The sequence below is a fragment of the Aspergillus aculeatinus genome, assembly GCF_003184765.1.
Source record: "Aspergillus aculeatinus CBS 121060 unplaced genomic scaffold BO66scaffold_57, whole genome shotgun sequence".
NCBI classification, from domain to species: domain Eukaryota; kingdom Fungi; phylum Ascomycota; class Eurotiomycetes; order Eurotiales; family Aspergillaceae; genus Aspergillus; species Aspergillus aculeatinus.
This window is the reverse complement of record NW_020291526.1, coordinates 11,845-34,552: the sequence shown is the minus strand read 5'-3', so window position 1 is coordinate 34,552 and position 22,708 is coordinate 11,845. Positions and strand designations below refer to the sequence as shown.

At 51.6% G+C, this 22,708-nt stretch overlaps 7 protein-coding genes across 7 annotated transcripts; 2 read left to right on the top strand and 5 right to left on the bottom strand.

Annotated features, from left to right (window-relative positions):
* Positions 1–71: 71 nt before the first annotated feature.
* BO66DRAFT_194379 (TFIIIC subunit 6 family protein) lies at positions 72–2,086 on the top strand. The gene is made up of 3 exons (XM_025642477.1): positions 72–295; positions 359–675; positions 780–2,086. The coding sequence occupies exons 2-3, from the start codon at positions 562–564 to the stop codon at positions 1,866–1,868; spliced, it is 1,203 nt and encodes a 400-aa protein (XP_025499637.1). The 5' UTR covers positions 72–295; positions 359–561; the 3' UTR covers positions 1,869–2,086.
* Positions 2,087–6,513: 4,427 nt separating this feature from the next.
* Positions 6,514–8,435, bottom strand: BO66DRAFT_395066 (mRNA guanylyltransferase). Its single transcript, XM_025648138.1, has one exon. The coding sequence runs from the start codon at positions 8,154–8,156 to the stop codon at positions 6,909–6,911; it is 1,248 nt and encodes a 415-aa protein (XP_025499636.1). The 5' UTR covers positions 8,157–8,435; the 3' UTR covers positions 6,514–6,908.
* A 535-nt stretch (positions 8,436–8,970) lies between these two features.
* BO66DRAFT_442644 (deubiquitination module subunit SGF73) lies at positions 8,971–10,151 on the bottom strand (the record flags this gene model as incomplete). The annotated part of the gene is made up of 2 exons (XM_025651447.1): positions 8,971–9,380; positions 9,446–10,151. 2 exons carry the CDS (start codon positions 10,149–10,151, stop codon positions 8,971–8,973), a joined length of 1,116 nt encoding a protein of 371 aa, XP_025499635.1.
* A 1,273-nt stretch (positions 10,152–11,424) lies between these two features.
* On the bottom strand, positions 11,425–13,717 carry BO66DRAFT_395064 (putative beta-ketoacyl synthase (Cem1)). Its single transcript, XM_025648137.1, has 8 exons — positions 13,397–13,717; positions 13,011–13,177; positions 12,852–12,959; positions 12,709–12,780; positions 12,570–12,656; positions 12,249–12,515; positions 11,824–12,192; positions 11,425–11,760 (listed from the first exon to the last, which is right to left on the bottom strand). Exons 1-8 carry the CDS (start codon positions 13,446–13,448, stop codon positions 11,596–11,598), a joined length of 1,287 nt encoding a protein of 428 aa, XP_025499634.1. The 5' UTR covers positions 13,449–13,717; the 3' UTR covers positions 11,425–11,595.
* Positions 13,718–13,974: 257 nt separating this feature from the next.
* Positions 13,975–15,546, top strand: BO66DRAFT_474677 (agmatinase). The gene is made up of 3 exons (XM_025653163.1): positions 13,975–14,196; positions 14,268–14,394; positions 14,473–15,546. The coding sequence occupies exons 1-3, from the start codon at positions 14,065–14,067 to the stop codon at positions 15,474–15,476; spliced, it is 1,263 nt and encodes a 420-aa protein (XP_025499633.1). The 5' UTR covers positions 13,975–14,064; the 3' UTR covers positions 15,477–15,546.
* Positions 15,547–16,196: 650 nt separating this feature from the next.
* Positions 16,197–17,532, bottom strand: cdc42 (Rho family GTPase CDC42). The gene is made up of 4 exons (XM_025642476.1): positions 17,397–17,532; positions 17,067–17,186; positions 16,501–16,879; positions 16,197–16,440 (listed from the first exon to the last, which is right to left on the bottom strand). The coding sequence occupies exons 1-4, from the start codon at positions 17,414–17,416 to the stop codon at positions 16,381–16,383; spliced, it is 579 nt and encodes a 192-aa protein (XP_025499632.1). The 5' UTR covers positions 17,417–17,532; the 3' UTR covers positions 16,197–16,380.
* A 2,954-nt stretch (positions 17,533–20,486) lies between these two features.
* On the bottom strand, positions 20,487–22,566 carry mirC (siderochrome-iron transporter MirC; the record flags this gene model as incomplete). Its single annotated transcript, XM_025644155.1, has 5 exons — positions 20,487–20,579; positions 20,628–21,289; positions 21,351–22,085; positions 22,142–22,272; positions 22,343–22,566. The coding sequence occupies 5 exons, from the start codon at positions 22,564–22,566 to the stop codon at positions 20,487–20,489; spliced, it is 1,845 nt and encodes a 614-aa protein (XP_025499631.1).
* Between the last annotated feature and the right edge of the window lie 142 nt (positions 22,567–22,708).

The window sequence follows — 22,708 nt, the reverse complement described above, 5'->3', positions numbered from 1 at the left end:
TCTCCTGCTCAAGATGGAGTGGGGATGATGGAGCGATAAGTCAGAGAGCGAGAGCGAGAGCGAGAGCAAGAGAGACAGCAAAAACAAGCCTAAGGCCCAAAGCAGAGCCAAGGGAATGAATGAATGATGCAATGCAGCAGTCATTTGTCAATTCGATTAGTCAAGGCTGAAACCAGTTAACTAGACTTAAGAAAGTCAGTCACTGAGAGTTGATTCTGGAGTAGATGATCAGCTGGATCATGCGATGAAAGCTGCGATGAAAGATGCTCATGAATGAGTTTACTTGGTGAAACTGATAAGCAGACCGAGAAGAAGAGCCGATGATGACTACACAGTCTGTCTACTAACTAACTAACACATTGATCTTTACCCCAATCGGGCAGCCGCCCGCGATGACTCGGGACCTATAGATTGGTCGATTCCGGACTCACCGCCTTGATATGCCGGTTCTAAACTTATTCATGTGTTGATGGTTGATGGTTGATAGATACCTTATACTACTCTCATCAACTCACGGTTCTTCCAGGGAACAGACTGTCCATACTATAAACCAACCACACCATGTCGCTTCCTCCGCCTATCCCGGTCGATCCGGCCATGTTAGTGGACCAGCCCCATCTCGATTCCGACATCGACTCGGACTATGAATATGAATATCATCCCACCGAAACTGAGGTCTGCCTTGGCATCCCTCCCTGCCTTGTTTTTTTCCACCCTCTTTTCTTCGAATCCTTTTTCTTTCACTTTCATTCTGCTTCTAACACCTATCCACCACCTAGACCGTCTATCTCACCCTTGACCTCACGTCTCTCCACGGCCCACTTCGACCTCCTCGCCGTCGACAACCTTCCGCGACTGCCGCCTCATCAGCATCAGCAACAGCCACCAACATCTCCGACGAACCCGATGCCGCTGAGTTCACCCATGTGGAGTCCCCATCCGATGGCCTACAAATCCTTGGGCTTCACACCCCTAACCCCATAATTTCATACCAGAACCAAATCTTCAGCGGCACCTGGGCCGATCAACTCGGCACCGACCTGATCTTTGCTCGTCCAGACGAAGGAGGGAGAGGAGGAGCGGAGGAACAACCAGGGGAGACTGCACCGTACGACCCGTATGGTAGCCACCGCACAGAGCAACCCGACACTCCTCTCCGTCACGGACACACCTACGACCTCCTCGCCGCCCCGAGCATTAAGATTATAGGCCGCAAAGCCAATCTCATCTCCGCTAGCCAATCCTCGGCGGTGGCAGCAGCAGCAGCAGCACCGGGATCAGACGAAGGGGTAAACCCTAACCCTGGGCAGTCTGACTACCCCCCTTCTGGCCTCACGCCCCCCGTATCAACAACCGGAATTATCCGTGCCCCCAACCACCCCGCAAGCAACCAAATGCGGTTCCTCGAACGTCTGGCTAGTCTGAAGCGAAGCAAGGGAGAGACCGACACGGTGCGCACCGTCTTCAGCACCAAACGGATCCAGTCTGACCATGCATCGTCGATGGGCGGGCGGGCGCTCGGCTGGGCGCGCACCGACGAACAGCTGGCGGAAATCCAGCGCTTGAATGAGCTGGCGTTGCAGGGTGATGCGGCTGCGATGGCCGAGCTGGAGGCGCTGTACACCCGGCTTGGTGAGGATGTCGAGAGGGAGGTGGGGAGCGATGACGATGACGATGACAATGACGATGACGGTGATGGCGATAATGACGATAATGGTGATGATAATGATATCGAGATGGGAGGCGTGGCGGGAGAGCCGGAGGTTGCCGGGGAGGATCCCACGCGGGATCTAAATCACGACCAGTACCTTGACCCGGAAGAGTTACTCTCGCAGGCTCGTCGAGAACCTCAGCAGCCGCAGCCTTGATCCATGCTCTTCGTTTGACTGCACAACATCCTCTGTTCAGGACGGTTAATCCTCCTCGACATGGTCACGTGAGAGGACCATGATCAGAGGCTCCAAGCCGAGGTCCATCTTCCAAAGGGGAAACAAGCTTTAATAGTCACGAGTACTATTTCCACCGCACTGCCCGGCGGGCTCACTCGGCCCTGCCGACGCTCGCCAGCACTGATCCTGAACGCCGAACAGAAAAGCGTATGAGTAAGAGAGTCGGCGGCAACCGAATCGGAATCCGGGATGGGTCCCTTGGTTTTGCATGCACGCTACCCTACTAAGTTATAGCTAAGGTAGTTAGCGCCCTGCAGCATACGAAGAACTACCGCAATCGCGTAGAGGCTAGGCCCCGGCGCTACCATCACGATACCGTCTACAGATGTACTGTACCGAGGTCGGTCTTCTGCCATGTCGACAATGATGAACCATGGCGTCATCGGGTCTCGGGCTGCAGGTACTCATAGCCGTATTATGTCTCCCACTCTGCATGTGACGGGAAGTCCGGAGATCTGCAACGCGTTCACCATCAGGGTTGACCCTCATGATTGGATGGAATGCACGTTTGCTTTGAAGGGGATAGATAGATTAGAACTTAAATGATTTATTCGCCCTAACAAATGACGAAGTGTGATCTCATCCCATACAGTATGACCGAATATCCAAGACTATTTCCTGTCTCTCGCCCCCCTCACAACAATACTATAGCATATTGAGTAGATAAGTCAGGCACTGATCTATTTCCCCAAAGGTCAACAGACCCGAGCAGTCGTGCACCGTAGCAAAAAAAAGAAAGAAAGCCAAAACACTCTGACTCAAGTCCGCTGCACCAAACGCTTTTTGGTCAATCGATCTCATTCCATTGACATGATTACCATTTAAAGCTATCTCCTCCCCCAACCCCAACCCCATAATATACACACCATCTCCATCCCAATGGAAGATAAGACAACAGAACAAACCAGATTTCAAAAGTAGAAAAGCAATCCCCGCCCCACTCCATACTAAAGATGAAAAGAAACAATCCCACGACCAGGAGAAGACATCACCCCCGAAAAGCGATGAAAAGCGCAAGGAAGTTTTGACCCACCGACACCAGAAAAACAACCGAATAGTCCAACAGCGCAACACCCTATGTTAACCAAAAAGTGAAAAAAAAAGGCACCCAGGAAGCCTGCACGGTTTGGAATGCACCTGCCCCCGGCCCATAGATATTGTAGCCGGGTCCACGTTGGAGATTCAGAACCAAGCTTGAACCGAGTTCTTGCAATAGGGCGAGAGGGAGGACAGAGCCATTGCCCGCTACTGTCTGAGTTTTTGTAAAAACAGAAAAGGTCTGGGATTCACCGGCCCCATAGCGCTCTCGTCTCGACCGGCGACGGAGGGGGGGGAGGAGGAGGCATGGGCACCTCTAGGAGCCCTGTACTCGTTGTTGGGGTTGCTGCGCCGGTAGCGCTCGCCGTCCGGGCTGCGGACTCGACGGCGATGGACTTGGGGATGTGGTTGGCGGCGGAGAGGATGGCGGCGGAGATGTCCTGAGGGAATGTGGAGGAACAGGCGGGAGTGATGAGGGTAGGACGATGACGTTGCGGGGACGTGTTCGCCATTGTGTGCCTTGTGTTATGCTTTTCTGTGGTGGTGGTGGTGGTGGTGGTGTTGTTGCTATGGTTGAACGGGGTTGTAGTTCCGGGTGTATGTAGTTCAGGGTTCGGAGGTGGTTGTTTCTTGGGGTTTGTTCTGGATGGAGGAAGGTTCGCTATAAGTTGTTGCTAGACTTAATAGCACTGCAGTTGAGGAATTAGCAAGAAGTACATCTACAAAGGCGTGGGTCAAGGTAGATATAAGTAATATCAGATGGTAGGCGGGCACATGGCAACTCGTCGTGACTATTCGGCAGACGAGGACCCGTAGGGCCGAGAGGGAAGCTCCGGGGGTATACAGTACATGCTGGAGCTCCGAAATTCGCCGAGGCAGAAAGGATTCCTGGGGCGCAGTCATGTCAATGGAAAGTAAATGAATTGCTTACCTCAGTTAAGTGAATCAGAGATGGTAACAGTAATAGGAGTAGCTGTTGTAATAAGTACTGTAGTGTTCCGAGCAGTGTCTGGTTTAGCGGAAGGTACAGTACTGGGTGGGTTGAAAGGGCAGGGGGAGATGCTTTTTTAAATCCCCATTGACCGAGAACAATGAGCAAATGAAAGAAGGATTAGGAGGGCGACAGAATGCAGGGCGAACAAGCCACTCGACGCCAGCAGTGTACAGTACACTGTACAGTCAACTGTATACAAGGAAGCACAACCACTCGTTGAAGAAGGAGTAGTGGTAGAAGTAGTAGTAGTAGTAGTAGTAGTAGTAGTAGTAGTAGTAGTAAGTTAGTTGCAGGGGTGAATCTGTTGGGGATGGGAAGTAAGTCGCCCGAGTGTTTTGAAAACGACAGATGGAATTCCAATGCGAATGATTAGTGGACTCTACACGGACAGTGGATAATCCCCATGCTCGATCCTTTGTACTATTTATTTCTCCTGGACCTCGAATCGAGAATCCCAACTAGGTTCAGGGCTGGGGACGCCTCACCCAGCGACTCGGTCCAAAGGGTGGGTTGAAGGCTGCATGCTTGCCACGACGACGGAACGGCAAGACAGGACAGGGCGGGAGAACTTCCGGGGAAGAGCTGGGCTTCTTCCGGGGGAGGAGACGAGTAACTTGAGCAACTTGAGCAACTTGAGCAAGAGAGAGATAAATCGGAGTGAACAATTAAAGAACACAAACCGGGTCGTCAAGGGATGGAGAAAAACCCGCTGGGGTAAGGATTCAGCCAGGGCGGATGGAGAAACGTACGTGTGCATTTTGTGGGGAAAGCGAAACAAGGGGACGGACAGGACAGTAACTAACTATATCGTAACTAGTCGCTACTAGTTACCTCAGGGTATGATGGATGCCAGATGGATGAAAGGAACCCTGGAATTGAAGCATAGTCGACAATGTTGACTTACGAGTCCACTCACGGAGTATGTGTACAGTATGTGCATGATGCATACGACGACCCCATCCTTCTAGAAAGATACTCAGCAACAAAGAGAACTCCACCGGGAATCTGTGAAGTCAACAAACAGTATTCAATGAGTGGCAACACCCCCCGGTTTCATCTTACTGGGTATGAGAGGTATCTGATTTCTATTTCTATTTTCTCCTCTCACGCCACCAAAGCTGATCCTTCTCCCTCCCTCCCTCTCCACTTTCCCCCGTATGGTAGGTAGTACTGAGTATACTGTGCACTCGGTATACATACCCCAGAAAATGACTGCAACTGCATTGTCCCTTTCCAGTAGTCTAGGATAGTCCAGGACTACTATATCCATGATCATTCCGGAATCCCTGAAATGCCACCATGTACTGTAGTGCACTGCACCCTGTAGAATCAAACATAGAGACAGACAGCTCTCCAAACCAAGCAAGATGAACCAGGTCTACCTGCCTTTCCCTCCCCGAGTCCCCCCATCCCCCCATCCCCCCATCCCCCACATTCCATCCCTCCCCCATCATTCTGGAGAAAGCTGTACACAAAAAGACGAAAACGAAAAACAAAACAAGCGAAGCAGATCATATCCCATGCAGTCATGATCGACAGCTTCAGCAGCAGCAGCAGCACCACATGCTCTAGTCAAACCCTCTTTTTTTTTGGCCTTCATCGTCCTGCCTCCGACAGCAAGTCCCCAACAAGAAAAAAAAAAAGAAAACCAAATTCGTCGACTTTGAAGAAGACGCCATCCTTCGACTAACGTTAGTCCTGTTGATGTCACTCATCAACTATCATAATCATCCATCCATCCATACGCAACCACCACCACCACCAACACCTCCAGCTTCCACCATCCAGAATAATGCGTGCTGTACTGTACATCTACATCTACATGTGCATGCATGTCCCATATCCACTGATGTCATAACGCAGCATACATCCAATGTAGCAAGGAGAAAAGAGGGAGATAGGACCTACTTCCGTAGTGGATTTTCCCTACCTAGCTCCGTAGCACCGTGTCGTATCCCCATGCCCCATGCCCCATCCCATCCCCCATCCTCTCCCCAGATAGCCTCCCATCCACCAACCAAACAAAAAAAAACGAAATCAAATAAAAAACAGACCCTGCACGGGGCAGGACGGGGGGGAGGGGTGAGCCTGAAAGAAAGGGATGGTTCTAGATCAGATCCTACACACTCGATTACCGGAATAGGTAACCCGGCCAGAACGCGCACCTCATAACAGATTCATACGAGGAACGACCTACAACAGTATAACTGCACATAAACATACTATGCAGTACATGTCTATTCCACAGGAAAGACATTTCAAACCAGGATCGTCAGAGGGGTTCAAGAATTAACTACCAACCAGTCCCCCCCCACCCCCCAATTCTTTCTCAAGGAAAGGATTTCCGGTCAAGATCCAGCGAGTAGCGTGGCGACTGGGAAAAGACAATCGGTGGGTGGAAAGCAAGACGCATAGCATGAAATTGGTTTCGATTGTGGAATGAAACAATACGCGCGGCTTTCTTTCTTTCTTTCTATTTTCGTTTTATGGGCTGTTTAACCCTTTCCTTTGTAAATGTATCTCATTCCATTACTCTATACCCTGGCCGCCCACGGGAGGGAGGGGATATGGGGGTGAGTCTATACAATTTTTCCATCCATTCGCTTTATCCCTTGGTGCAACATGCGACATTGAGGCCGGTTGCTGTTCTTGTATACACAGATGACTGAAATGGAAATAAAAGAAGAAACACAAACATAAGTCGGTAAGAATGCATTCGGGCCTGAGAGAAATGGAACCCGGAGGAATTGACCAGCACGCATTCAACACATACACACATACACACACCACCCACCAGCACCTAACGCCTCGCAAACCAAAATCAACCGGCCAGCCAACCTGCCCTGCTAAGGTCATGAGTAGTAAGGAGCTCATCGACCCGCAGAGTCAGACTAATAGATGAAAAAGAACACAAAACAGAAAGACAATTATTCCTCGAACTTCCTCTTGACCCCGTTCTGGCCGTTCGGGGGCCCACCGCCCCCAGGAGCTTGTCGGTGTCGTTTCCGAGCTTCCTCCTCCTGCAACGCCTGACGCTTTTTCCACGCCGTCTTGATTGCAGGAGCCATGCGGATGAGGTCCTCCTCCGTGACCCGATCCTGGATACTCTCCAGAACCTTATGCACCGTCGAGATGTGATTCGCGTCCGACTTATCATCCCGCAGCCGATGGAACCGCCACCGGCCCTGGTCATCCTGGGCGCATTCGACGATCGTGTCATCCAGCGGCTGACCCAGGGCCTTCATCGCTTCCCACTCGTCCGGCGTGACGAACATCTCCCCGAAGGACTGGTACTCGTTCGTGCGCAGCAGCACGAATAGATGGAAGATCGGCATCGTGTCGTAGTCCGCGTACGGTTCCGTGACCCCCTCGGCCTCGTCGTCGGTGTCCGGCTCGAGCAGCGGGAACTCCAGCCTCATGCGGAAATCGATGGTGTTCTCCGCCGGCGGCTTCCACTTCAGGATGTGCTCGTCGGTGCCGATCTTGTACGGGGTGCTCCGACACGTGAAGATCAGCCCGTCGTTGCCGTGGATCTTCTTGACCTTGGGGATGATCTCGCGGAACATCATCTCGATCCCGTAGCTGAACTGCGTCGACTTGTCCTCCACCGTGAACGTGCGGTGCGGGATCTCCTCGGGGAACTTGCGGTACATGGCGTTGTACGGCCGCAGCACCTTCTCCTTGAAATAGGCCAGCCGCTTGTCGAGCGTGCGGTGCATCAGCGGCTGCCCGTCCAGCACCAGGCAGTCGAACACCAGGAATTTCAGCTGCTGCGTCCCGTCCTCGTAGGTGTCGTTCACGAGCTCGCCGTCCACGATCGTATTCACGTGGAACTGTCGGAAGGTGTCATCGCCGGGGAGCGGGAAGTGCAGCCCCGGCACCCACCGGTAGTCGTTCTTGCGGTCGATCAGGTAGTGCACCTCCGGCGTGTCCGAATCCGGTTCCCCGTGCGCAAAGTACATCAGGCACCGGATGCCATCCGTCTTCTCGCAGACGTAGTAGTCCTCCCGCTGGAGTTCGGTGAGATGTCGCGTCGCGAAGCTGACCGGCTGCGCTCCGGGAAAGTTCAGGTTGTTGCGCCCCAGAAGACTGGCGACCTCGCGCCGGAGCATGTCGGCCAGCTCCGGTTCGGCTTTCACGCCGACCGCGTCGAGGTCGGGAACGGAGTTTCCCATCTTGCAGCTGGACGAAGAGGAGTGCGGGGTGGTGGGTGCGTAGGTAGGTAGGTAGGTAGGTAGGTAATAAGGGCGAGGCGGGATCGGGATTCAATCGGGTGAGGTGGACTCGACAATGGACGGATCGGAGTTGAGGTGGGCGGGCGATGGGGTTCTTTTGGACTGTCTGTAGAGAGTTGAAAGTAGGTTGAGAGTTGTATAAAAATTGAGGTCGGACCGAGGCCTCGCCTGCAAAGCCGCGCGGAGCTTTGCGCGGTGTTAAAAGAAAGGAGTGTGAGGTGAAAGAAAGGGCAGGCGCATTCAGCTCAATTGGGTGGGTGGGCGGGCTTTTGTCGCCGTTCGGCGGAGGTCGCGGTTGTGGCCTGAGGCAGTCTAACGTGCCACCAGTATAGATTTCTTAGTAGCCTTCAGGTAATTATCAGGCACAACTTATTAAAGAAACTTTCGTAATATTGGCAAGGTCAAGAAGCATTACTGACTGAACAATATCTGATGTGAAGTTGCATTAGAATCTCTATCAAATCACACGGCAACTCATTTTGAACACAACTGTACACCAAGTAAAGCAACAATGCATGCATCCAAACACACTCAACACGGGGTATCATATCATCACAGAAGTCAAAAGAGCGCAGCAAAGTTGAACCATCCTTAAAACGCCGTCACCCAACCCGTCCATGCCTCCAACCGCTGACCCATCGCCGTTTTGTAACCCCTTAAATACCACTGGGCAGCAACATGAAGAACCCATCCCACATGGAAAAAGTACTGAATTCATAAACCATTCGCCCGCGCACCTGCCTGGACCACGACCTCACGAGCTTGCCGCCACGGAAAGTTTCTTGGGCGCAGGTGCGGCCGGAGTTTTCGTATCAGCATCTATCGCATTATCCGGCACAGTTGCAGAGACCGGTAAAGCCATGTCGACTTCGTCCACGGGGGTGAAAAGATTCCCTTCGGAGAACAGAGAAGGCGTAGATGAGGTGTTGTCGCCGGTCGAGAAGAGGCCACCGCCGCGCGAGCCGCCCAGAGCATGCGACAGCATCTCCTTGATGCGCACATACTGGTACTTCTTCTTGGTCGAGATCAAGGTGTGACTGACAAGAGGCTGTGGATGTGAGCGCGTGATCGCCGCCATCACGGCATCCTTCTCTTCATCCGAGTCAACCGGACCGTTATTATCTTGCTCGTCCTGCAGCGGCGCGTTGGCGTCGATAGCAGCCTCTGTCAAAAGTGCATCAGCCCCACTGTTTTCACTCATTCTGACTCAAGAAGAAAGAGAAACTTACTCTGCTGCCTCGCCTGGTTTTTCTTCTGATACGCCTGCAGCAACATGTCGTATGGTAACGAACGTCCAGGGACCGCTCGCTTCGCACCCATCGAATGGCTCTTACAAGTCAAAGAGCGCGCACACTGGGCCCCATTCGGCAGAGTAACACCGCACTGTTTCTCGACATCCACGGGGCCCTTCGGTTTGGCGGTCTTCGGTTTGGGCTCCTCCTTCTTTTTCTTCTTCGTCTTGGGCTCCTTGCTATCCTTGTCGTCGCCATCCCCGGCCTCCGTCTTCCGCTTCGTGCCCTTCTTCGCCCCGATCTCCGCCGCCATCCCCTTGGCGGCGCTCTTCTTCGCGCCCTTCTGGCCCTTCATCGACGAATCCTCTCCTGCTTCCCCTTTCTCCCCGCCGGGTCCTCCTCCCGCACCGCCGGCGCCGCCCACGCCCACCTCCTCGGTATCATCCTTATCACCGGCCTTGGCCCGATTCGCCGCATCGCGCGCCTCCTTCCGCTGGCGCGCCTTCTCCTGCTTCGCTCGAATACAGCCGCGGATGTGTTCCACAGCATTCTGCTTGAGGACCGGCCTCTTGCAGGTCTTACAGATGACCGTCTCCAGATGATCTTCTTCTCGCGGCTTGCCCGTCGGGAAGGCGGCCATAGTCTTTTCGTCGATCTCCGGAAGAATCGGGGATGAGCCGGGGGAGGCGGGGGGTTCTGTCATCGCATGAAAGAGGTTTTTCTTTAGCATCCTCTCTTCTAGTAGTTCCAATAGGAAACCCAACGTCATCTTCTGCCTCGAAATGATATCTCCACCCTCCCCTCCGCCTCAGGAACCCAGAGCAGCGCACCCTTTCCCCAGACAGAAACAAGAACACAGGAACCGAGAAAGAAAGAAAGGGAAAAAGAAACATACCATCAGCCTTCTTCCTACCTCCCAGCTTCGCCGACTTCTTCAACTTGATCTTCCCGGGTTTCACATCCTTCTCGGAGAATTTATATCCGGACGCATCAACAAAACTGCCAGCAGTTGTTGTTGTTGATGATGATGATGATGATGATGATGATGATGATGCGACAGAAGGGGCTGCAGCGCACAGTGCAATGGTGGGTCACGATAGATTAGCCCAATATTCTTCTTCTCTCGAGTGAGATTCCGCCTTCAATAGCTTTTCCGTCCCGAGGTATTGTTTCTTCTTGCCCTCTCTCTTCCTCCATTATGACCTCGCACACGCACATACACACACACAGAAACAAAGCGACGAGAGAGGACAGCAAAGCAAGATGTACACACCGTTATTAGAAGTAGCCATGGTTTGTAAACTCGAGCAAACGAGCCCCCGAGAAAGGGCTGATTCAATAAGTAATGTGATATAAAACCCGCAAGTACGACCACGGCTGGTGATTTCGTTCCCTACTACCGTGGCCTTCCTTCCAAGATTGGACGACTGATTGTATTGTGTGGGTTTCGAAGCGTAGAGAGAGGGTGATGACGGGGCGGGACGTTGTCATTCATGTAAAGACCGAAAGGGTGGGTTTTGAGGAGATGAGACGGTAACTTATATCGTGTCTAAGGAGAGAAGTTCGGTGCGAGAGCTAATCGATTGGTCGGAATGAGGGGGCGTATTGCGACAACCCAGCACGGCGTAGCGTTGAAACAGCAGCAGCTGTAGTGCTTGCGATGCGATGATCGAGGCTACGTCCGGGGCCGGGGAGAGAGAGGGGGGTTTCCCGCATGGGGTTGGGTCACGTGCGCGGACTGGTGAAGGAATCCCTGCTTCTTTGACTTGATGGAATCGCGAGGTGTACAATAGATCCAGGCTTGGAGAATAAGTGTTACGTGTTTGAAGCTTATTGAAATTGACTCTAGATTCATTGAGAAGAAAGAGCTGAATTGTCGACCAGTCCCAAACACCAGGCATATATCAAGGGCATTATGTAACACAAACCACTATGCCATCTAAACAATTCAGATGACTTAGAATCAAGTAATCACATAAAATACATTTTCATAACCTGACTGTGCCAGGTACCTCGGCATCATATCTTGATGAGAGGCGGACTCTGCCGCTGACGAAGTATGACATGTCCACGCTAAAGTACATGCTGTTGATACAGTGCAGCATCTATGCAAAAAGACCACACAACAATAGGATGAGACACCTCACCTAGTTGTTGAGCTTCGAGAAACACAAACTGCTGTTGGTCCCTCCAAATCCAAAGCTGTTTGTCAAAGCCACGTCAATACGGCGCTCTTGCGCCTCGCCCGGGGCATAATTGCAATCGAATCCATCTGCTAGCCGCTCCAGGTTAATTGTTGGAGGCATGATGTTCTGAATCGCACTGTTAGTATTTCCATGACAGAGCTTGTTCGAGTGCGAGAAGAACACGCCTACCTCATTGACTGCGAGAACGACAAAGGCAGCCTCAATGGCGCCAGCACCACCAAGCAGGTGGCCAACAGCACCCTTGGTGCTGCTGATGTTGACCTCTACAGCTTTCTGCTTTCCACCTGGGCCGAGAAGCAGAGCTTTGATGGCACTGTTCTCCGCCGCATCGCCCACAACTGTTGAAGTAGCGTGAGCATTGATGTAGTCGACAGCGGAGGGCGAAAGCCCGGCGTTCTTGAGCGCTTTTTTCATGGCCAAAAATGCGCCTTCACCATTCTCCTTGGGCGCAGTCATATGGTGCGCGTCCCCGGAGCAGCCGTATCCCTTTAGCTCCGCATAAATCCGAGCTCCTCGCTTTTTCGCATGCTCGAGCTCCTGGCACCAGGGTTAGAACGTGACGTAAAGACAACGTGATCCCAAGAAGGCTTTACCTCTAGGACCATCACTGCAGCCCCTTCTCCTACTACAAAGCCCTCTCGATCCGCATCGAATGGCCGAGAAGCCTTCTGCGGGTTGTCATTGTAGCTGGTAGCCAGACTGCGGGCCCTAGCGAAACCGCCAACCGCCAAAGGATGGATACAAGACTCCGCGCCGCCGGCTAGCATCACATCAGCATCACCGCACGCAATGAAGCGGGCTGCATCGCCGATTGAGTGTGCGCCTGTGGTGCATGCTGTAGTCGCTGCGTGGTTCGGCCCCTAAATGTAAAGTTAGTCGTGATAGGATATTGGAGGGAGGTTTTGTCTGCCTACCATGAGCCCATATCTCATAGAAATGTGACCAGCACCGAGGTTGATCAACAACTTGGGTACAAACAGAGGCGACACTTTGCGATAACCCTGGCACAGTTTCAGCTGACGTTTATCCTTGATGCTCAACAAGGACACTTACACCCTTTGCATACGCCACAACCGTGTCATAAATCTCATCAAAATTACCAATACCCGATCCGAGACATACCCCCTAGACATAATACCTTTAGTAAAAAAAAAAAAGAGCACCAGTGGAAGGCTTCACTTCGGGTATATATGTACCGTTGCTTCCTTCTGTTCAAAAGTCGTTGGCATCCAGCCGGCATCTTCTAAAGCCTCTTCCGAAGCAGCCATTGCGTACTGCACAAATCGAGCCATCTTGCGCTCATCCTGCCACGGACAATCAGTTGGGGGCTACCCAATAGCCAGGGCAATACTCACGTCTCTGCTTAACCAATCCGAAGCCGTCCATCCGCCTTCGCCTCGAGCACCTTGCGGCACAACGGCAGCAACCTGACAGGGCACGTCCTTGAACCTAGCATCGCGATGCACGACATTGACGATGCCACAATGACCGTCTAACAGGCGTTTCCATGTTCGACGGATGCCTGCGTCTCAGCTTAGCTAACTAAGAAAAAATAAAAAGCTACAGGGAAGGCTTGGGTCCCGCTTTCGTGTGCAACTACCCTCCTGGGCAAGTAATTGAAGTTGTTGGAGTTGTACTTGACCTTCCCTTTTGGGCATGCCAGAAGTGGAGACCGTTTGAAGGGACGCCGCGGAGAAGACGCGGGCGGATTTAATTTTGAATCGAATCGAGATGTACTCACCTACCCCCAAAGGTGTGACTGCTCCTAAGCCTGTGACAACGACTCGACGCATGGAATCTTGAAGGAAAAGAGTTATGTCTGCTTGTTTGTCCACCTGTCTGTCGGTCTACCCGTCAATGTATGTACTGGATTTCGACAAGGGTTTCGGGTAAGATAAGAAAGATTCGAGCAAAGTCCGCGGTAGAAGGTTATTTCGGAGCTAAATCTGGAGCCACCAGACCTGCCCGGTACTGTACTCGTAGTAAGGACCGAGCCAAGAATGGAGCAGGAGTGGATGAGAAATTCAATTGAATAAATTGAATAATAATCGATGGAATGATCTTTGAGAACTGGAACTTGAATTTGGAAATGCCGAAGAGCAACCCGAAAGGGAAGGTTCTCACGACGTCAGAGAAACCAGGCCACAAGGCCGTCAATTTACCTCTCGGGTTCCTCAACACAGCCAATCAGCAGCGCATCTCCTATCGATAAGCCCGTCCACTTCCTCTCCCCGGTACGTATTCAGGACCGAGAGGTCATCGAAGAACGAGGGGGAGATTAATTCTTCTCAGTGCTCGAAATTTCTATAATTTCTATAAGAGACACCGCTGCCGAAAGTCTGCTGCATCGAAGCTTCTTTCTTTCGACCCATTTCTCACGGATCACTCTCCACAATTTCCAATTGCGCGATGAAATCCCTTACCACCTGGGCAGCCTGTCTGGCTTTGGCCGGCACCGCTCTCTCCCACACTCACCACGACAATGACGAAACGATCCCGGAGCGGTTGCGCGAGGAATTGCTGAAGAAATGGGATCAGGAGGTGGGCTAGTCATCAATACTTCTCCTTCTCTTCTTTCTCAACACTAGATTAATTTTCGACGATTTGTGTAGTTTACCTTCTCCGGCATTGCCAGCTTCGCCCACATGAAGCCTGTCAAGTGTCTCGTCGAACCGGATGAGCGTTACGATATTGCCGTCATCGGCGCCCCCTTCGACACAGCAGTCAGCTACAGACCAGGTAAGCTCCAAACAGCCATCTACATCGCCCTATCTTCCCAATGCCCATATGCCTAAACGCCTCCCTCAAAAACAACAGGCGCCCGTTTCGGTCCCCGCTCCATCCGTGCGGCCAGCGCCCGCCAGATGGCCGGTACCAGCTACAACACCCGCGCGGGAATCAACCCCTACCAATCGTGGGCAACGGTCAAGGACTGTGGCGACATTCCCATTACCCCGTTCGACAATGGGTTGGCCGAGCGGCAAATGTACGAAGCCTTCCTGGAGCTGGGTTCCCGGCCGGCCGTGACCCGCGCTTCCTCCACGTACGGCACAAAGGGGATTTCGGCCGGAAAGTCGAAGCTCGTCACCCTGGGAGGCGATCACAGCGTTGCCCTTCCTGCCCTGCGTGCCCTGTACCAGATCTACCAGAAGCCTATCACAGTGCTTCACTTCGACGCACATCTCGATACCTGGAACCCCGTGCGGTACTCGGCCTACTGGCTCTCGGAGCAGTCGCACTTCAACCACGGCAGCTTCTTCCACAAGGCCAGCCGTGAGGGCCTTATCTGCAATGCGACCTCCGCACATGCGGGACTGCGCACACGACTGACGGGCGTTGACGATAGTGATTACACCAACCCTGGCCCTGAGCAGGGATTCATGCGAATTCACGCAGATGATATTGATGAGCTGGGCCCCATGGGTATCGTGGATCGGATCGTCGAGCGCATCGGTCTAGATCCAGAACAACCCGTTTACTTGTCTGTTGACATCGATGTTCTGGACCCGGCGACCGCCCCGGGTACTGGTACTCCCGAACCTGGTGGCTGGACGACCCGAGAGTTCATCCGTATCCTGCGTGGCATCGAGAAATTGAACATCGTTGGTGCGGATATTGTCGAGGTGTCGCCTAGTTACGACAACAAGGGCGAGACCACGGCTCTGGCAGCAGCTCAGGTTGCTTTTGAGATTATCACCAGCATGGTCAAGGCTGGTGCAGGTGAGGATCTGGGTGGGTGGTACGGACGCAAAGCAACGCCCGAGGTCGAGGTTGAGGTTGAGGACGTGGCAGTTGAGAAGGAGGTCAAGGACGAGCTGTAAAATGCGACACATGCGATGACGATGCTATGTGTGTAATGAGTTAGTGAGGTCGTTTAGCAGTATGATGCAGGCACATCCCAGCAAAAACATGTCCTTGTCAATGGTCGGGCCCATATCATCCCAACTCTTCTCTACACGCAACGCAATCTCGAATGGTAGAATCTGAAAAGAAACTTCGGTCATCACTATTGTATCTGTGTTATCTAATCCAGGCCTCGCATGAACGATTTGGGTGAAAATTGCACAGCAAATTGTGATAGGCATGATAACATATTGAGGGATGTGAAAAGAAGAAAAGAACACAGATCGAACCATCAGCCAGCCAAAAGAAGACGCCTCGACTTCCAACGCCAATAAAGACGATGAGAGTTTAGAAAGGAAGTAGAAGGGGAAAAGAGAAGAGAAGGAAAGGATCGGAGAAGGCGGGAGGGAGTTAAGTAGACAGTGGAAGGGCAATCGAATGAGCACGGAGAGATGAGCATAGATAGTGGGAAGGGGTCGGAGGGGTTCAAATCGGGGGCCAATTGTACACGGCATCAATCGGAAGACGAGCTGATGGGCGATATGGTAGAGTATATGTTGGTGACCCTGTTCTTGCTTGGGAGAGCCCTCAGCAGTTTCCCCGGTGCAACCGAGTCACGGCGGGTCTTGCACTCGGGTGTCAGGGCTGCGGGCTGCATGGATGATATTCACTCAATGATCGGAGACAAAAACACATAAAAGTCTCAGGTTAGACGGTGGTCGAGTAAGCCAGCCCCTCCTCCGGGTGAAATTCCCAAAACTCCGTATTGTGAAATAAAACAATCCGTTCCTCCAAAATCATACGACATGTCTGTGATGCCCCGACGACAAGTGTGCAATCCTCTGGCGCGTACCAGCCTGCGATGTAGGAGACGTGATTGTTTTACAATACCACACACTTCTTAGATTTCTTGGGCGCAGGCTCTAGGGCGGCAACGATGGCCTTCAAACCGATCTGTCAGCTTCCTCTATATGCAAAATCACGGGCGCTAGCAGAACGAACCTCATCAAAGACGTCCTTGAGCTTGTACTGCGTCAAGGCGGAACACTCCACGTATTTCACAGCGCCCAATTCTTTAGCCATCCGGTCTCCGTCTTCCTTGCGAATGGGCTGCATCTTTTGACGGGAAAGCTTTTCCCGAACAGCGGGATCGTCGCGCAAATCGGTTTGGGTGCCGACGATGAGACAAGGAACACCAGGGCAGTGGTGGTGAACTTCAGGGAACCATTTTTCGCGGACGTTCTCGAAGGAGGCGGGGGAAGTGACGGAGAAGCAGACGAGAAAGACATCGGTTTGGGGGTAGGAAAGAGGACGGAGACGATCATAATCCTCCTGGCCGGCGGTATCAAAGAGACCCAGGGTGTATGGCTCATCGCCAATCCTAATGCGCAAGAATGATAGTCATCGAGTCAGCCATCTATTGAGGAAGAGTCGCAATGTGATCATCTTGGATCCGATGTCAGGAAGAGAGAGCGACAATGACGCGATCGATGGCATGATGCTGCGCATTTCACCCAAGAGCGTTTCAAGGTGCTCGCCGTGCATGGGGGCAGAGGACATCGACTTACATGACCGTGACAGCATAGTTGTCGAAGACGGTAGGAACATATTCCGAGGGGAACTTGTTCGTTGTGTACGAAATTAACAGGCAAGTCTTTCCAACCGCACCGTCACCGACGACAACACACCTGCAAGATAAAAGAGACACAGATTAGCAGGTCGCCCAAGGAAGAGAGTGCCAAAAGACCAGTATTAGACTTAAAGAAAGGGGGCAGAGGCTGCGGGAGGAAGAGAAACGGGGGGTAAAATGGGGGGGGGGGGGGGGGAGGGGAATGAAAGAGCGGGAAGGGGATGAGAATCGTGGGGACAAAAGGAATAAAGAGAATAGTAGAACGTACTTGATTGTGGCTACAACCATATTGTAAACCTTGGGCTACCCAAGAAAGTCACCAAAGAGACTGTGTGAATGTTCAGGCGAAAGTTGTTGGAGTCCGAGAGGAGGTGGACAGGAGGAAAGGTAAATGCGGTGAACAGGGGGGGGGGGGGGACCGGGGGGGGAGGGGGGGGGAGATGGGAGGTGGATTAGAATAAGAGAGATTGATTAAAAGGGAGGCAGAACGATGAGATGGTAAGGGAGGGAGGTAATCGGGAAAGAGTAAGGCGGCTAAGATAGGACGGAGAAGAGGTCGCAGGTGATGAGGAAAAGACAAAGAGCTTAAGTGTGTAGGTAGAATGGGGAATCACAAATAGTAACTTATCGGTGGGTGTGCGATGTGGTGACAGTTTGACGGTAAAAGGATAATAGGAATAGGAATAATGGGAGGGTAGGTGGAGGAGGAGGAGGAGCCTGAGGAAGGGAGGAAGAGACGGAGAGAACGGAGAGACGGGGGAGAGAGACAGAGAGTGAGTGGAGGGAGGAAGGAGAGAGCACCTAGTAACTTAGAGAGGAGGGAGGAGGAGGAGGAGGAGGAGGAGGGAAGGGAAGATGTGGATGGATGGGATTGAATGGGCTGGGCTGGATGGAGTTGGTGAGGGCCGGGAGGGAGACTGAAAGCCAGCCAATGTGGGAGAACTGCAACGGGGCAATCCGCACCGTTACTAGTACCAGTAGCCAGTAACTTACTTAGTAGTGGATAAGTTAAGGTAAGGTAGATAGGCTAGGGTAGGTAAGGCAGTTAGTAGTTTGAGCTCTATTCAATTATTTAGCTCCTGCTGCTGTACAGCACAGCACATGCCTAACTTAGCTCAGTCATTGAGGAAACCGAAAGAAAGTAGAACAACAATCTTTCTTTTTCTCTTTCTGTTCAAATATCGATATAGCCTTTGACTCCCATTCTCTTCTTCTTTTCCTATCTCTTCATAATCTCCCGTCCTACTAAAGAGGACAATGGAACATAAGCGCTGTCGCCTCCGTGGTCAAACCATCACATAAAATTCAGGCCCCGAAGTCAAATGGCTATAACTGCCACGCATGTCTTCCAGGGATTTTTCACAACAAAACACAGAAATCACCATAATGAACCCAGTCAAATTATTATTACTCAACGAAGCACCTTAGCCCTTAGACGGAGCTTTCTCCGCATCATCCTCAAGTTCTTGTATGAGCGCTAACATATGCTGTGTTGACAGTAACTTTTCTGTTACAGCCCTGCAGACTGGCTCCAAGGGCTCTCGAGCCGCGTCCTGAATCCTCACGGAATCATGTGCCAGAAGGTGATCAAGACCAGAGGGATTCTGCGACAATTCTGGCAGAAACTAACAGGCGACAATCAGCCGTGCAGGAGAGGCACAAGTTAGAGAAAGGATCGATAGGAAGTCGCAGGTTAGAGCAGCTACCCTGGCTGAAACACAAGCAGCCAGGACCCTGATATTTCGATCGACGAGACCGAGCAACAAGCCGTAGCAGAAAAAGCGTTGCTCTGGAGAAGAAACAAAGCATCTATACTCCGTAGAGATTACAGAGTACTACCCAGACAGTGTCTGTCTGTACAAATAGCGCCGAGGCGATGGATACCGCCCGTAAATCTAGCTCCGGCTGGCCTGGCTACAGTGCTTTACCAAGTAAGGTACTGGTATTACCGCCATCTTGATCCAGAAAGGTGAGATAGACGAGTCAAATTGGTATGAAGCGGTATGAGACAGTATGAGTAATCAACTACTCCGTACTTTGGTGACACTAGTCCTGTCTGGGCCAATTGCAGCTGACCGCCTGGGCGGTCACAGCTCTGGCTAGACCACTACAGTGTTAGTCGGGTCACAACCGTCACATTCATCTGGCACTGCGCATGGATCCGTTCGACTCCTACGCGCCAAAGAAGAACAAATCATCGTGAGCAACGACCCCTTATTTAACATGAAGAAAGATACAGACACAGTCAACCACACTTTATTCGAGGACCGCCTGCCTGTCTGGATATTATCTGTAGTATACTCCGTAGCGCATTGTCCTTCCAACTTCCAGCATGGCTACCCACTACTGTGGATCCTCGCTATAACGAACCTCTTTGAAACGAATTCCTCTATATAACGAACCTTTTGGGCTGGGAATTCCCGCCCCCCCTACTAAATTCGTTATTTTCGCCATATAACGAAATTCGTGAGTCAAGACTATTCCTACATACAAATTTCGCTATGTAGAGGAAGAATTATACCTAAATAAGTAAGGATTTATACCTACCTATTTAGAAAGGTAAGATTTTACAGGTCACGTGGTTGGTATTTTTTTTAAGGATCAGGTCTCAGGACATGTATATAAGCTCATACACCAAAAACCCAATATTCGCTACAACGAAATCCTCGTTATAACGAACTGATCGGCCCTTTCCAATTGTTTCATTATAGCGAGGATCCACAGTACTCAAATAATTCGGCAAGACGCTAAGTTTCATGACTTCCCGCAGGCCACCCCAGGATACTAATTAAGTCACTTAGTAGTAAATTGACTAGGCTGAGTGTGTAAGGAGTAACTACTCTGTCTATCCATCGACTTACCCTCCGCGGCGCTGCCGCCCCTCTAAGCCTACTACGGCAAACTCTCTTTGTGGTGTCCCAAGTCTCATGAGGTGTATGTATGCAGGCTGACTCGCTGATAAGTACAAATATTCACAAAAGGTCATCTAATCTAATCATGTCATCTATACAAATTTCAATCGAAAGCAATCGCATTGTCGTTCTGCCGGTGACCATTCATTTCTCACCATTGCAGCTCAGGTGTCATAACTTCATATACAATTTACCCCTGCAAGCCAATTCAAGCCAGGGTAACGGTCGTGGCGGCCCCATACCATGACCAGTCGATCGATCAGGGTGGTCCGATGTAACGGCCGGGAGGTGGCCGCCTGTTGATCCCTAGTACACTAGGGTTACCGCGCGTTGGCGCGGAAATCGACAGGGAAGATGCTAGGCGACAAGCATTTTTCGCTGTTCCCCGCGGGAGCAGTTTCGTATGCATGTGTCTATACATGCACAACAACCATCAAAGACACCTCTTAACGCTCAGATCGTTTCGAGTGTGCCTCAGATTCAGGCCCATCCGCTTCTGCTTCTGCAGGAATGGGCTCATGAGTTGGGGTTTCGCCCATCTGCGCCCGTTAGTCATATAAGCGCCACAGGGTTTCATAGTGACATACCTTGTCGAGCTGATAATTGGACATGAGAAGGCTCAGGGGGATCAATGGGATGGTCGCAATCAGTGCCAGAACCAAGAGTTTGTTCATGGTTTCCTGATAGGCTCGATTAATGGCCACTCGCGCGGGCGAGCCCACAGGGTAAGAAAGTGCTTTGGTCAACTTTCCAAATATCTCACCAACATCCGCCTTGGCCTCGTCGGGAAGGTACTGTTGTAGTTTGCGTGGAATGTGATGTGTCCAGATGGCGCCCGAAATGGCGGCTCCTACGGCACCGCCCATTTCCATGGAGGTAAGGAACATTGCCGTGGCGGCTGCAACGTCCTGGTGGCTGGCGGAGGCCTGAACTCCCAATTGGACAGGTACATTGAGGAGCCCACCGCCCGCACCGACTATCACCTGGGTCCCCAAAATCAAAGCTGGTGAGCTCCCCTCTCTCCGGTAGGTCAACATTAGGAATATCCCAGAAATGTATATCACGCAGCCAATCGTGACGTAGACGCGGTAACGCCGTGTATATTTGATCAGGATCGAAACTCCAAAGGCGGCAATAGTGGATGTGAAAGCGAACGTTTGGGTCACACGACCCGCTGTCGCTACATCGTAGTCCTGGACAACCTGGAGATAAGAGTAGAGGTACGGCTGAACAGAAAAATAGAATGCCACTTCAAAAATGTTAGTTTGATCAGGCATTAGCCTCGGGGTAATTCGCGAAGATTGACATACTGAAGTAGAAGAAAGCCAGAGTACAACCTGCCAGAGCAGTACGCTGTTTGAGGAGGTGCAAGGAAAGCAAGGGCTTGGGAGCCAACTTCTTCGAGCTTTCCCAAGCAGGTAAAGCGCAAAGGCAGACTATGCCAACTATGATCATGGCGATGATGCTGTTATTCTTCCACCCGTTCTTGGAATTGGCCGCCAGTGTCAAGGGAACCAAAATCAAGGTCACTGCCGCGGACAGCAGAATCAAGCCGAACATGTCAAGATCATACCAAGTGTGGCGAACAGCGGCAATGAATCCACGACGGTGAGCGCTTCTGGGCTTAATGAGGTTCAGCCTCTTGGCCTTGCGCTGGTTCAACAAGAGTGAGAGTGCCAAAGGAAGAAACGAGGCAGGCAGAATGATTGACCACATGCCGTAGCCCCAGCGCCATGAGGTATGCTCAAGCACCGCGTTTGCAATCGTCGGCCCGATCCAGACAGTCACTAAAAAGGGTAGCTCTGGTAGGAGTGCAAGAAGTGCACGGTTGAGGAGGCTACTACTGTCGGCGATGAAGACCTGTTGCAATATTTGCAAGCCAGTTGAACCGGCGGAGTAAAAGATTTGGGCTGAGGCGTATGTCTGAACATTGGTCGACGCAGCCATCTGGACGTATCCGAGAACGTATATTAATATACTGACGCAGAAGGCCTCGAAACGGCCGAAAACATCAGCGACTTTTGCCATGGGTGGCTTAATGACAGCTGCGATGGACGGTTAGCCAAAACTAGGAGTATCCGGCCTCAGACAGTGTACCGACCATTAACGACATTCTGAACAACAAGAACAGTTGAGATCAACGAATGTTTGCTGAAAGCGCTTGTAGCATATGCCGAAAGGGACATTACGGTTTGACCCTCAAGGGACGTACAAAATGCCATGAGGAATATGCTTCAGAATGGTTAGTACATATGCGCCTTCAAGTTCTCAGTCCCCTTCCACAAACACCAGAGGCACAAACCTGATATATGCTATGATCAAAGACCGGGTGGTCCAGGTCAGGTTGATTGCTTCAATCTTCCTGACACCCTCCTGTATAGAATCCCCGGAGGACTCTACATCGCTGTCATGTTCGCCTGCCTCATATCCTGCTTGGAGAAGATGTTCTCCTTCCTCGTCGTTGTATTGATCCATTTGACTGATTGTGCCATATGAAACTTTCGAGCGGTAGTCAAGTAAGGGCATTGCGGGTGTGTCGGGTTGGATGATGTATGATCGAGTGGCAGAGTCGCACTAAGGGCAAGGTCCATTTACTGCAACCGACCGTGGGAGACTTGGTTTATAGTCGTGAGTAGTTGTGAAGGCGAAAGTAGCATGTAGATTGGAG